At 39.8% G+C, this 14,619-nt stretch overlaps 1 protein-coding gene across 1 annotated transcript in view; it reads right to left on the bottom strand.

Moving 5' to 3' along the window:
• Positions 1-14,619, bottom strand: part of CSMD3 (CUB and Sushi multiple domains 3) — a 650,552-nt gene that overhangs the window by 243,439 nt on the left and 392,494 nt on the right. The window contains exons 14-15 of the mRNA XM_044421466.1: positions 7,565-7,747; positions 5,346-5,672 (exon numbers count right to left, since the gene is read on the bottom strand). Coding sequence (XP_044277401.1) covers positions 5,346-5,672; positions 7,565-7,747 — 510 coding nt within the window. The remainder of the gene's footprint in view (positions 1-5,345; positions 5,673-7,564; positions 7,748-14,619) is intronic.

Here is a 14,619-nt window from a genome sequence, read left to right on the forward strand (position 1 = left end):
CATGTGTAAAGATAAGCCTGGAGCCAGATGTTTTGACTCCAGAAGTGTAGGTCAAGATAACCATGTACAAAAGTAACGGAATGTTTTCTGTTGTGATGTTTCCTTTTACTAAGCAGTGCAAAAACCTAAACATATAAATTCACTGTGCAGGATCACTGTGGCAGCTGGTCTTGACAGGATGGGCTTACGCTCTACTGTTAGCGTACACCTACATTAAAGAGTCTTTTTAATATAAAATTACATGCTGGTATTGCCTGTCTCTCTCACAGTCCGACAACAAACAAGAGGGACTTCTCTTTTGTCCTCATCAAAGGAAAGGTCCAGCTTTCTCAATAACTACTATACAGCACTTTTCCTTTTTTCTCTTTTTCCCTTGGGTGTGGGGGGGGAAGAGAAATTTGGAGGAAAGATGTAGGAACGAGGAACCCTTTCTCCAACTCCTAGCAACCCTTCTGTCTTTATCAGCCCTAGCAGGTACCAGTATCAGTGTCTATGGTGGTGGAATTGCCAAATGACCCCCAGGAAGGCAGCAGTAGCAGCTGGACCAGCCTTGGATCACCAGGCTGGTTAGTACCACACCAGCCAGTTCACCCTGCAGCCAATCATCTTCCCTCAGCCTTCCCTTCTCAAGGCTAAACATACCCAATTCTTACAATAAGTCCTTATAGGACTTTGCTTCCAATCCTAGAATCATCCTTGTTGCCTTCCTCAACCTTTTCCAGCTTGTCTGCATCATTATTAAACTGTGGTGCCAAGAACTAGACGTGGTACTCCGGATGAGACCTAATCAGTGTTGCACAAGTAGCACAGAGACAGAACTGCTAAATTGTTTTTTTTGTATCTTTCCTTTCTTTCATGTTATGTGGTGGATATGAAATTAACCAGGTGTACAGTCCTATGCACACTTGGTTGTTATTCAGCATCAGGTCATCTCTGTCTTATGGTAGCCCTCCAAAATGTCCCGCCCTTCACAGTTCTGCTCAGCTCTTGTAAACTCAAGGCTATGGTTTTCTTTCTGGAATTGATCCATTTCATATTTGGTCTTCCTCTTCTGCCTTCAATTTTCCCTAGCATTATTGTTTTCTCCAGGAAGTTTTATCTTCTCATGAGGTTGCTGAAGTACAACAGCCCCAGACTTGTCATTTTTGCTCCTAGGGACAGTTCTGGTTTGATTTGACCTAAGACCCACTTGTTCACCTTTCTGTTAGTCCAGGTTATTTGCAAAGTTCTTCTCCAAGCACCATGTTTTGAATACATCAATTTTCTTTCTCAGCTTTCTTCCTTCTTTTACACTTAGACAAGGTGATTGGAAATAGAATACTGTGGATGATTTTGGCCTTGGTCTACAATGAGATGCCTTTGCACTTGAGTATCCTTTCTATCTCCGTCACTGCTACCCTTTCAAGTTTCAGTCTTCTTTGAATTTCTTGCCTGCAGTTTCCCTTCAAATCGATGATTGAGTCAGCCAATCAAAGCAAAATCTTTCACAATTTCAATTTCTTCAATTGTTGACAGTAAAATTTTTCAGTAGTCATGATTTCTGCTTTCTTGGTGTTCAACTGTCATCCTGCTTTTACTCTTCCTTTTTTCACTTTGTCCTGCAGTAATTTCAGTTTATTGTTGGTGTCTGCCAATAACATCATATTGTCCACATATCTTAAGTAAGTACACATACTTAGATATGATTTCACTGAAAAGAGTTGGACTTACTGGGGGATCATCCTGTTAATCATCATTTCAAATTCTAGAAGATTTTACTTTATTTTTCCAAAGGAAGGTTGGTATGAAAGACGAAAGACATCGTACTAGAAATGAAGGTGGAATGTGCCAGAAAAGAGAAGAATGCTATCTTAATTTAGGATAACAAAACCTGACAAAATAGGAGAAGCAAGAAAAAAGGAGAATCACTAGGGGCAAACAAGCATTTTTATATAACATGTTGCTATGACATATGTCACAGCTAATTTAACTTTAATGCTCTTCAATTACACCTTGACAACTTATTAGTGACAGCAATTGCCACCAGTGTTAACTCAGAGGAGTAAGTCTATATTGTTATTAATTGCTTAAGCTTAGTAGGCATTTTTAGACTGACACAACAGCCAGATATTCTTTCAGAAAGGCCCAGTATACACTGACTACCTCTCTTGCTATATTTACATGGCACTGAAACATCAAAATGCCAGCTTTATCAGTGACAGATAAAGTACTCCACACCCTGGAGGTGAAAATACTCCCAAACACTAACATGATTTTTAAAAAAACAAATTGAAATGGTGAATATTTATTTATTCATTGTTACAAATATAATGCAAATGGAAAAAAATAAGTAAGTAACCAATATTCACTAAGCAATATTTGAGGTCCTAACTAGGCTTCTGAACACCTGTAAAATGTTCAGCAGCATAACTCTGCTTAATATTGTTTTGATAGATGTGTCTGTCCAGCAGAACATTTTTTGTTGTTAGTTGTGAAGTCGTGTCCAACCCATCACGACCCTATGGACAACATTCGTCCAGGCCTTTCTGTCCTCCACATCCCCCAGAGTCCACTTAAGCTCACACTGCTTCAGTGACTCCATCTAGCCATCTCATTCTCTGCCGCCCCCTTCTTTTGCTGTCAATTGTTCCCAGCATTAGGCTCTTCTTCAGGGAGTCCTTCCTTCTCATTAGGTGGCCAAAGTATTTGAGTTTCATCTTCAGTATCTGGCCTTCTAAAGAGCAGTCAGGGTTGATCTCTTCTAGGGCTGACTGGTTTGATAGCCTTGCAGTCCAAGGGACTCACAGGAATCTTCTCCAGCACCATAATTCAAAATCCTCAGTTCTTCGGCACTCAGCCTTCCTTATGGTCCAGCTTTCACAGCCATACATTGCAACTGGGAAAACCATAGCTTTGACTATATGCACTTTTGTTGGCAGGGTGATGTCTCTGCTTTTTAGTATGCTGTTTAGATTTGCCATAGCTTTCCTCCCCAGGAGCAAGCATCTTTTAATTTCTTGGCTGCAGTCCATGTCCATGTGTAGAGTCGTCTCTTGGATTGTTGGAAAAGAGTGTTTGCTATGACCATCGTATTCTCTTGACAAAATTCTACCAGCCTGTGCCCTGCTTCATTTTGTACTCCAAGGCCAAACTTGCCTGTTATTCCAGTTCTCTTCTGGCTTCCTACTTTAGCATTCCAGTCCCCCATGATGATAAGGACATCATTTTTTGGTGTTAATTCTTGAAGGTGTTGTAGGCCTTCATGGAACCGGTCAATTTCAGCCTCTTCAGCACCAGTGGTTGGGGAATAGATTTGGACTACTGTGATGTTCAATGGTTTGCTTTGGATTTGAACTGAGATCATTCTGTCATTTTGGAGATTGTATCCCATTACTGCTTTTCTTACTCTTTTATTGACTATGAAGGCTACTCCATTTCTTCTGAGGGATTCTTGCCCACAGTAGTATACCTGATGGTCATCTGAATTAAATTCACCCATTCCTGTCCATTTTAGTTCACTGATTCCTAAGATGTTGATGTTCAGGCTTGTCATCTCTTGTTTGACCACATCCAGCTTGCCTTGATTCATGGATCTTACATTCCAGGTTCCTATGGAGTATAGATCTTTACAGCATCGGACTCTCCTTTCACCACCAGATAGATCTGCAACTGAGTGTCCTTTCGGCCTTGACCCAGTTGCTTCATTCTTTCTGGCACTACTAGTACTAGCCCTCTGCTCTTCCCCAGTAGCATATTGGACACCTTCCGACCTGAGAGGCTCATCTTCTGGTGTCACATCTTTTTGCCTTTTGCTACTGTCCATGGGGTTTTCATGGCAAAGATACTGGAGTGGGTTGCCATTTCCTTCTCCAGTGGATCACGTTTTGTCAGAGATCTCTGCTATGACCTGTCCGTCTTGGGTGGCCCTGCACGGCATAGCTCATAGCTTCATTGAGTTATGCAAGCCCCTTCGCCACGACAAGGCAATGATCCATGAAGAGGCAATACATTTACATATGAACAAATTTAAAAAATGATTCCTGTATAGAATTTATGTTTGGTTGGCTGGTTGGATGTTTTAAGAAATTCTTGCAGATATACTTCTTTTTTCAGAACTCCTTTCACTAATATGCCAAGACCTAATTAAGCAGAAATACACACCGGCATTTTTACAAAGTGTTGTGAAAGCAACATAGTGACTTTTGATGACTAGTTCTGCGAATGTTACAACCATACAGCAAGAATACACAATCCACGGTTCATAGGTGGCCCTTATGTGCCTGATGTGACTCAGAGAGCCATGGTAGCCTCACTCCAAACCAAATTAGAGAAAGTGTTTCTTGGTTATCTCAAATGCTGTCAGAGGAAACTCTGCCCTTACATTTATCCCTCACAGATAGGACCAACGTCTCCCTAGCTAATGGTAGCATTTCCACCAGAAAGGAAATCCCATTCAGTTTAATTAGTATGTCAGAGTGAAACTCCTGTGTAGGAGATGGAGAACATCTTTGTGGGAGAAAGTATGTGCAGGGAGGTGTGTACGGAAATGTGTGTGAGAGTGTATATGGAGGAAAACATGTGTGCACTGTGCCACATGTGTATATTGTGCATGTATGTATTTGTGCATGTGTGTACATATAGTATGTACACCCCATCATCTCATCTGGGGCTGGGTACAACTTTTAGGGACAAAAATCCTGCACATTTCTTCTGTATATTTTTAAAGTGAACCAGCAAGTGATCATTTGAAATTTCCATGAGTCAGATATGCAAAAATAAAATATTTTTTAAAGATGGCAAAATGAGCAAAAAAATTTGTATAGGCTTCATGATGTAACCTTTCTTTAAAAATGGGCACACATGTTGGATGTAAGAGCCAGGACACTCATAAGCATCTCTTTATATGTTGCTTACAAGATAATATGTGTTTCCCTGTCCTTACTAACAAATAAAGGTGTGGGGTGGGGGGAGTTACAGCACCAAACATAAAAAGGGGGAAAAGGAAATAAAAGTACATATTGAGATATGGATCACCCTTTTGCTAACCATCAACAAGACCAAACAGCTGCTTTTGGAGCATTTAAATTAGCCCCATGTAGAGGTTATATGCTGTTGCTTTTCTGTAAGTGCAATGTTGTTGAAATATAACACTGCACTAAAAATGAATCATGAACTTTAAGGTTTTTGGAGTGTTGAAAGCTATACACAAGGGTTTGTGGAAGAATACTCCTCATATTTCCTTCTCCATACTCACAAGTTTTGCATCCATCTAGTAAGAGCTCTGTGTGTGGTGTTAAAACCATAAGGGTTTTAACATGAAGGGAACAAAACATGACTTTTAGACTGTGAATTAAAATGCTACTCACTGTTATATGTGATATTAAATCCTCGTCCTGACATTGAGTGATCAGCTTGAAATTCCAGGCGCAAAATATGACTGTTACTTGTCAGATGGGATGGTACTTCAGCCCCAGTGAATGTGCCAAGTATCGGAGAATCTGGAGAGTCACCATCTTTAATTGCAAGGAAGTCGAATTGTGATTCCAAATCAAAATCATTAAATGAGAGATGAATTCGGCTCCCAGGATCTGAGATGATTGTCCAGATGCAGTTCAAATTATTTCCATATCCCTCTGGATAGTCAGGAGAAAGAACAGTTCCCATTGGTGCGGTGAAATTAGAAAGGCAAGGAACTGTCCAAAGTCATGGGGAAAATGGAAAAGACATCAGAAGTCAGTTTAAATGCCCAATAACAATCTAATTCTTAAATATCTATGTCTGTTCATTATCGCACTGAAAATGCTAATGGCCATTATCAAGAAAACCACAAAACTGCAGTAGGCTTTGCACTGCACTGAACCACATGGCCACAAGAAAATGACTGAGGCAGTAAACACAGGATGACCCTTCTCATTTCCACACTCCCAATAACAGATTGGTGCTAGAAAAAGCCTTTTGGATGGATGGGATCAAGTCATCCTGCCTGTTTCTGTCCTTTTTAAAAAGCGGTGTTCAACATACTGTGGCAATCTTTACTTGGAAAGGGAAGCACTGAAAACGTGTGCCATTAGACAGCTGTGCCAATTACACAAATTTCTAGATGTATTTCCCCCTTTTATGCATTGCTCTTGCAGCAGATCTGAAGGCAAAAACTGCTTTCCACCAGAAACTGTAAGTGGACTGAACTAAGTATCGTTGTGCTGGCTGCTCAACCAATATCGTTTTTCAAATTGATTCTCTTATTTGCTTCAGTTGTCCTCCCTTTCCTATTTGTTAGGATACCTGCAAACAACAGACCCTCGGGGGAAATAGAGCACTTGTAGTATTCTAAAATCACAGTAGGTCCCAGGATCCATCCAAATCTCACAGCCCTTAATCATTTGGCAATACTTATTTTCCCCTTCAGGGAACTGTTCAAATGAACAATTCCATACTGAGTGTATTACGAGTCAGAAGGTCAGTGTTGCCATAATAATTTGTCGTTCGCAAATAAGCACAAAAATTGCATTAGGTGCCAAGAGTTTTTTAGCTTCCCTTGTTAGTCAGAAAATAGTTCATGTGTGAGGCTGCTCTTTCACCAATATGAACATTATACAAGATTAAATGGATAATTTGGTGGGTTTGCGTGTGTGTGTGTGTGTGTGTGTGTGTGTGTGTGAGATTCTTTAAAATGTATTATAGAATGGTGATAGATTGCTTCATTTGTTAGTCTCTCTATACATTACATTATATAATCAGTGGATTTTAGTACATATGATATCAGTATTAGACAGTGAGAATATGAATCTTGTGGTAGTGGTTTGACTGGGCAACCATGCAGTCTAGATTCTAGTCTCCACTGGGTGGCTTTCGGCCAGCCACTGATCATGCTGCCCATCTCACAGATGATAAAATGGAGAGGAAGAGGGACATAGAAGGCACTCTAGGTTCTGTGCAAGAAGAAACACGGCAGCATAGATATGCAAGATGATGATGATGATGATGATGATGATGATGATGATGATGATGTATGGCTTATATTTTATTCATATATAATGTATGGAGTGGGGAGAATCTGCAAACACTTTAAATGCCCTTGCTTGCAATTCACACATTACTAACATAATGCAACATAATGGGTGACTAAAAGTACATATAAAGCATTAATAAAGTATAAACACAACATGCATTGGTTTTGCATGAAATTACAGCATGATTATGTTATGAAGGCACCTCAAGGTACTTCATAATATGGAAATATTTACTTTTGTTAGAGTTGAGATTTGAACTCAGTCATCTCAAATAAGTTATGGGCTGTATCCTACATGGCCACAGTGCTCCTGCTCTTTCCCTTGCACCAATTGGAACTGCTGCTGCTTCAAAAAGGATTCCCTGCAATGAACAGAAATGCTAATTTCTGGATCAGGATTGGCATGTATTGCTCCCTTCTCTGAGCTCTGCCCATGTACCTCATACCAGAAATGAGTGTTTCTGAATTTCTGAATTCTATATGAAGGGCTGCCTCTTTATTGCTTTCTGGGGCACAGGCCAGAAAGATATTGCCCTGTACCATTTAAAAATCATGGAAATAAATCATTTTACTCACAAATGCAAATTGGTATGTTTGCTGACCACTGATTGTTCTCTTGGCAAACAATAGATTTTTCTCCAATCAGCTCAAACCCAAACTGACACTCAAACCTTAACACATCACGATTGGAAAACCCATCCCCTTCTCTAATGCCATATAATGGAGTTCCAGGATCACCACAGCTTTCCTTTTCAATTTCTGTGGAAAGAGCAAATACACCATTTACTGTCTAAGAAACAAATGAAACAGTCAATAGCAATTCTATCAAATCTGGAGGAGATGGTGGGAGAAGATTGTGAGGGTATAAACTTGTCACACAGAGAATTATTAATTAACTCATTGCCATTCATTTGGCACACCTGTACAAGTTATCTTCAGACTTACATAAAAACAAAAAATACCCACACTTTTAAAATAAAACACATTGTGATTATATGAAACTTTTTAGTATTATCCTTGGTAGTACATTCTGTTACATTTTGTTCTAACATTCTGTTCTGTCTAAAGCAGATTTTTCTTGAGGGAGTAGGGGGAAACAGAGAGATTAGTTGCTTTGGGCATAATTTATAATAATTTAGTTGTCTCAGATATTCTGTTGTAATCAAATGCCAATATTGAATGATATAGATTTTTAATGTGAATTAACCTAATTTCACATAATATGAAACAGATATCCTTCAGACTTTGCATTTTGTAATTTTGCAATGGAGTTCTACAATCAAAAATGTTCAAGAAAATCAATATATTAAGAAATTAGCATTAACATACATTATATTTGGAAATTGCTTGTGCATATGTATACATTATACACAACAATACTTATGGATTCAATCCAGCATATTTTCAATTATCAAAGTGTGAGATAAATGAAACAAGAATGTAAAAGAAAGAAACCAAGATATTGAAATTGCCGGATTCCACCCAATCCAGTCAAAGAAGTTATGCTTTCATCAGGATTGACCTTTTGACAACATACACATTTATGCTTTTGTTGTTCCTTGTTTCAGAGTTTTATCTGCTGAAGCTCTGTGATGGATTATGTTTTATTGGTTTGGTACCCCACTTTGTATTATTGTATAATGAAAAAGTTAATACATTGTGGCAATTGATTGATGATATAGCTTCTAACTTTTCAAAACTAATCACATGTTAGTGTGCTGACTTATCTGTCAAAGTCAGCACATGCTGTGAAGGAATGCAGCTGACTAACAAAGGCCACCTAATACACTATCTGGCCAGTCTGCACAATCAACAGGCAGCTAACAAGCCCTGGTGCCTTGTTAACCAAGCTGGATATGTCAGATCCATCCTGGCCAATTTGCCTGATTACTCCTGTATCATATGAACTGGGTGAGGATTGGTTGCTCTTGTGGTCATCCAATCACCCAAGAATCCTAAGAAAGCCCATGCCAATTCTGTGAATCCAGTCACTGTGTTGTAAAACTCAATTGTTTGAAATAACAAGAGCATTTAATTATCCACAACACAGTTAATTATTGTGCATGATCTCTATACCATGTTTAACTATGTACAACATCTATCCAAATTTGGACGACTGCACAACAAACCAGAGTGATATTAGATTGAGACTTGTTCAAGGACATACTGCAATCCTATATGCTTACCTAAGAGAAATGTCATTGAACGTAATGCAAGTTACTTCTGAGTAGATATACATAGGGTTATGTTATTTCAACAGAGAAGCTAGATTGACACTTGAACATATTCTCCACACCACCCCAGTTACTGAAATACTAAAACCAAACTACAGAACTATTTAAAGTTTTAGAAACTGTAGGACTTTATTAATGGGTATCTGTTAATAGATACTATGTCAGATAGAGAAAAAAATTCTGTCTATATTAGCTGATTTGGCTTACAATAATCCCATCGCACAAGTAAGTTGATACGTATGCTATTCATATGATCAATCTGTCCTAGAGATGCACAGTTACAAGTACTGTTGAATAACTAAGGGCCAGTTCACACATGAACCTGGGAGAAGATAGTATTCCCATAACATTTATCTGTCATGTGAACACATGTGGAGATTGAAGGATGATGTCCTCTAGAAGAGGGGTGAGCAATGCATGAAGTTTTTTGTACATTGACCAATGCATTCGGTTTCATTTTGCCCCAGCTCCACCCTAATATTTCTCCATCTCTTTTTACAACCATTCTGGGGCAACAGGAACCACACAGGGCCTTTGGCCACTCATTGCTCAGCCCTGATTTACTGGATTCAGTGGTTCAATCACATACCAGAAAGAGGCCTGGTTTTTAGATTGGAATGCATCAATTGTCCAAACAGTTGTGCACTTATTTATTTCTTTAAGGAATCAATCACAGGCATCTTTCGGCATAGAAAGGGGCTACAATTTCCAACATGGTAGGCTAGGACATGCTGGGAGTTGCAGGGCATTTTTCTGTCTAAACATGTATAGAGATATTGCTGAAGAGATTTTTAATCTCCTTTCAGAGTGTAGTTCCCTCACAAGGCAGCTCACAATGTTACACAATATAAACTTAAAATTAACATGGAGACACACAGATGCATAGAAACAACAAATTAGTATATTTTAAAGCATTTGGGGTTTTAAAGGGCCAAATCAACTTAGGCTGGTTTCAAAACTTTGTTCATTAAAATGATATGGGGCAAGAGTAATATAATCTGAACACCTTCTTTCTGTAAGCATTCAAGTTGTCTCATTCTGTACCAGATGCAGTTTCTGAATCTTGTTCAAAGGCAGAGCCACATAAAACTCAATAGTCTAATATGGATGTAATCAAAGTGAGTGCCACTGTAGTTAGGTTAATTTTCTTTTGAGAAAGCCACATCTGCCAAACATCCTAAACTAATAAAAAATACTCCTAGCAGATGATCCCATCTGCTTATCGTAAAAATGCTAAGTTCAGGAGTACTTCTGGGCTGCATACCTGGTCCTTCATCTTCCAATCTGAAATGCTATCCAGATTAATGTGTTTTCCAACCCACCATACTTCCCTCTCATCTACAGCAAGTTTAACCTTCTTTGTCCTCAAGCATCCCCATATAGCCCCAGATCCTAGAGTTTAAATTGCCTCCCTGGTCTTACAGAGAAGAAATTAGATGGCTGAAGTGCAGGACCTTGCCCATAAATCTTATCCCAGATAAATGGTCCAGCAGAATATCATGGTCAATTTTACTGAAAGCCACTAAGACATTGAGGAGTATCAACCGAAACTTATTCCTGCTGTCTCCCAGTGAAAGTCATTTTGGATCCCGACTCCTAGATGAGCAGAGGACAAAAGAGCAGAGGCTGCCCCAGATGGTCTAGTGGCCATGAAAGCAAGCAAGATCCCAGAGAACAAGCAATCAGAGCAAGAGAACAGGGAGAGCTAACAGGAGTTTGGCTGGGGAGGTCAAGGAGGAAGGGCTCCAGTTCCTTCTCCTCTTCCTCCTGTAATATATGTATTAGGATGACCTTTGGGAAAGTCAGAACAGTTAGAAGCCAGTACAATACAATCAGTAGCATAAAACCAAAAAGAGTAGGCTATGGATGGAAAAGCTCTCCTGTGGTGGTGACCTCATGGCTTGAACATTCTTTATATTGTTTAAATCTCCTCTTCCCAAGGCATGAAAAAGGTGGAAGTTGGTTGCCCTGATTTAAGAAAAAGTGAGAGTAACAGAGCAGCAAGTGTGCACCTTGAAGGCAAAAAGAGAAGGTAATGCATTCTTAGTCAAAACAATGGAACTAGAACAGAAAATGGAAATGCAGGAAGAAAGTCCTGAGTAAAGGGAATATGAAGGAGAAGAAACTCCCTGGAAACTTGATCTGGAAATTATTTCAGGCACTTGAAGATGAGACTGGAGGGCAAATTGCAGAGGAAGGATATGGGGCAGTTTGCAAAACAACAGGCAAGAGGCCTCAAGTAAGTCTAGCAGAGGCAATGAAACCAAATCACATCACACTTTGATGACTTGGGAGGGAAAATCAAGACTTTTGAGCCTCAGATAGTCTTCTCATCCATCTTTCCAGTATTTGGAAGAGAAATTGATAGGCAAAGGAACAGTCCTATGACCTCCCTAGCAAAAGTGAAATGCAAGCTGAAGGGACAAATGGTCCCTTTAGATTTGTAGGAAAATGGTCAAGGAATGCCTCATTACTCTGAATGAGCTCAAATCTCCAGGGCTCAACGAACTGCATCCTAGAGTAAGGAAATTGGCAGAGAAACTCTTGGAATCACTGTTTCTAATCTTTGAGAAATCATGGAGGATGGATGAAGTGCCAGAAGAGGGCTAATGTTATCCCATCTTCAAATGGGGGAAAAGGGAGGACCCTGGGATATAGAGAAGTGAATCTGATAATAGTCCTTGGGTAGAATATGGAACAGATTTGAATGCAGTCAATCTGAAAATACCTTGAAGACAATGCAGAATCCATTACTTGAAGCCAGCATGGTTCTGTCAATAATAAATCCTGCCAGAAAAATCTGATCTGCCCTTTTTGATTGAGAAACACCCTGGGGAACTATGGGAATGCTGTGGACATAATATTCTTTGACTTCAGCAAAGCTTTTGACAAATTGCCCCATGATATCCTGACCATACCCTCTAGGGAGACCAAGGCATTTCCTCCCATAAACCCAGGCTGGAATAGATCTAAAGGATCCACATCATTCAAAAATGTTGGGAGCTGACATGATTCAGAGGCTGCAAGATCTTGATAAGAAATTATAGATTTGAACTGAACCAAAGCTGTCTACATCTAAAATCTAGACTTGACAAAGGTTTTACTACTACTTCCTTTGGACCTGCTGGAGCTACCCTAGCCCTTAATGAAGCATATTCATATTTTAAGGCCAGCCCTGGCAAGCATCACTAGCAAGAGCTAGTAATTGAGTGATATGCTTCAGTCTTCCAAGCAGCTCGTCAACATCTTCAGACTACACAAGCTGCAAAGCATCGATAACAGACCAGGTAGTGTTCTGGGTACATTCTGGCAAAGCTGTGACGTTCAAACCAAAGGGAATGTGAAGAATTGCAACTTCTGTGGTGACCTCAGCCTTCTGAGCACCTGCACAAACAATCAAATAGCCCCATGCATCCTGGATTCCAAGACACCATGAATCAATTAAGAGCCCAGCGTGCTCAGTCTCTATATTGTTCCAGATGCTGCTTGCTATCTTGCTTTCTGTACTAAAATCAGTTCTGATAAAGCTGCCAATAATTTGTGTCTGCTTTCCCAGTGGGGGGAAAACATTTGGGAATGGGAAATCAGGAATGGAGAAGCCACAGGCAAGCAAAGGCTTAGGCACCTCCAATGTAACCTCCTGTTGACTTTTCACTCCAAGTACTCTCCTCCCAAAGTTGTTTACTTTTCAAAGATAAATAGTGTTGAGACTCTCTTGCATGCATTTGCATTTAATGTATAGTTTGTTAGACCCTGATCTTCCAAACTTCAATAATCTTTTGAAGCATAAGCTTTTTGAATTAAAACAGTTTGCTGTTTCAGATTTTCTCCCTCATGGCTCGTACTCTCTGTAATCAAAGGCCTTCAAATATTAGGCTCTTTCTTTACATTATATCATAAGGAAAAGTTGAAACTTTTTATTTTCCTCTAACAGAACACTTTCTTTTTGAAAAATGCCCTATGGTGGGTCAGAAATATCCTTTGACCCTTGCAAATTTTTTCCAAATTTCCCACCCTTGGCAGAAATTTTCCACCCTTTGGCCAGGGCGGCTTATTTTATATTGTATGTATTTTATTTTAATGTTTATATTTTTAATTATAATTATTTAACTAATTGTTGTAAGCCGCCCCGAGGCTTCGGCGAATGGGGCGGCATAAAAATGTTTAAATAAATAAATAAATAAATAAATAAATAAATAAATAAAGTCAAATTAGACTGTTATCCCTGGCAAGCATGACTTAATGAACATAAACTGCAGGAAAGGAGAACATTGATAAGAATTAGACCAATAGTTTGGAACTAGGACACATTAACCCATAACCTCTCCACTTCCAATGTTACTTTTAACTTAGAAAGTAAGGTCCTGTTTGACCCACTTGGTAAAATCAAAGCATTGCTTGTGTTAGTTATTAGGGAAGAAAACAACAAACCTGAATTCTGGGCTTCTCTGCATGAGTCATCTATTGAGTGTGTGTGTGTGTGCGGGGGGGGGGGAACGCCCTCACACACAGAGGTTTGTGGGGTTTTGTCATGATATTGTCATGCAAGATACCCAGGGGTGCACAAGAAGCTGACCATTTGGCAGGATCGACTCTGAAACTCTGAAAATGAGCTGCATGAAGGTGAGTTGGCTGACCACGGCAGGGCTGACAGCTCAGACTGTGATAACGAAAACATTGTTGAAACAGACACACCTCCAGCTGCAGTCCAAGGCTCTCTGTACCCATCTGTGCCTGCTCAGGATGAGGATAGTTCAGGAGCAGCTGGAGCCAACTGTGAGAATAACCACATCCAGGAGGGGGAAGATTTAGACATGGGGAATATGTTGGATGGAGAACTCCAGCCTTCTGAGGAAGTGAACCCAAAAGTCCATCATCACAGCCATAAGGCCACCCAATTGCGATCTCAGAGAGAACATAGGTACACCCTGTTCCACAGCACCTCTCCTTGCAGAGACCAGCACAGAAGGGTTCATAAGCAAAACTTTGGGTGAAGCTGGGCAGAGAGGGCTCAACATTTCACTTTGTGTATGCTTAGAGACTTCTATGTAGAATAAAAGTGCTGGAAAGTCTGTTGCTGCTGGGGGACAGGGGGACACTCAACCCACAACAGATATTATCCTCAAGGCCTCTTCCATGTTTACCAGACATTCTCATGGCCAATTTGGAGTGATGAAAGTGTGATATTTTCCTAGACAGTGCCATTATTCATGAAAGCCTAGCCTACCTTTGCTGTTTCACTCTATGCCACAGCAGCACCTTGTTTTTATAGCATCTGGATAACTAGGTTCCTTTCAGCCAAAATGATATGTACAGTGTTGCAAAATGATACGTACAGGTAGATGCATATAAAATGATATTATTGAGTATTTTTAGCATAACTGTGTACAATAAAAA

The sequence above is a fragment of the Varanus komodoensis genome, unplaced genomic scaffold, assembly GCF_004798865.1.
Source record: "Varanus komodoensis strain SLA01 unplaced genomic scaffold, ASM479886v1 scaffold12, whole genome shotgun sequence".
Classification (NCBI taxonomy): Eukaryota; Metazoa; Chordata; class Lepidosauria; order Squamata; family Varanidae; genus Varanus; species Varanus komodoensis.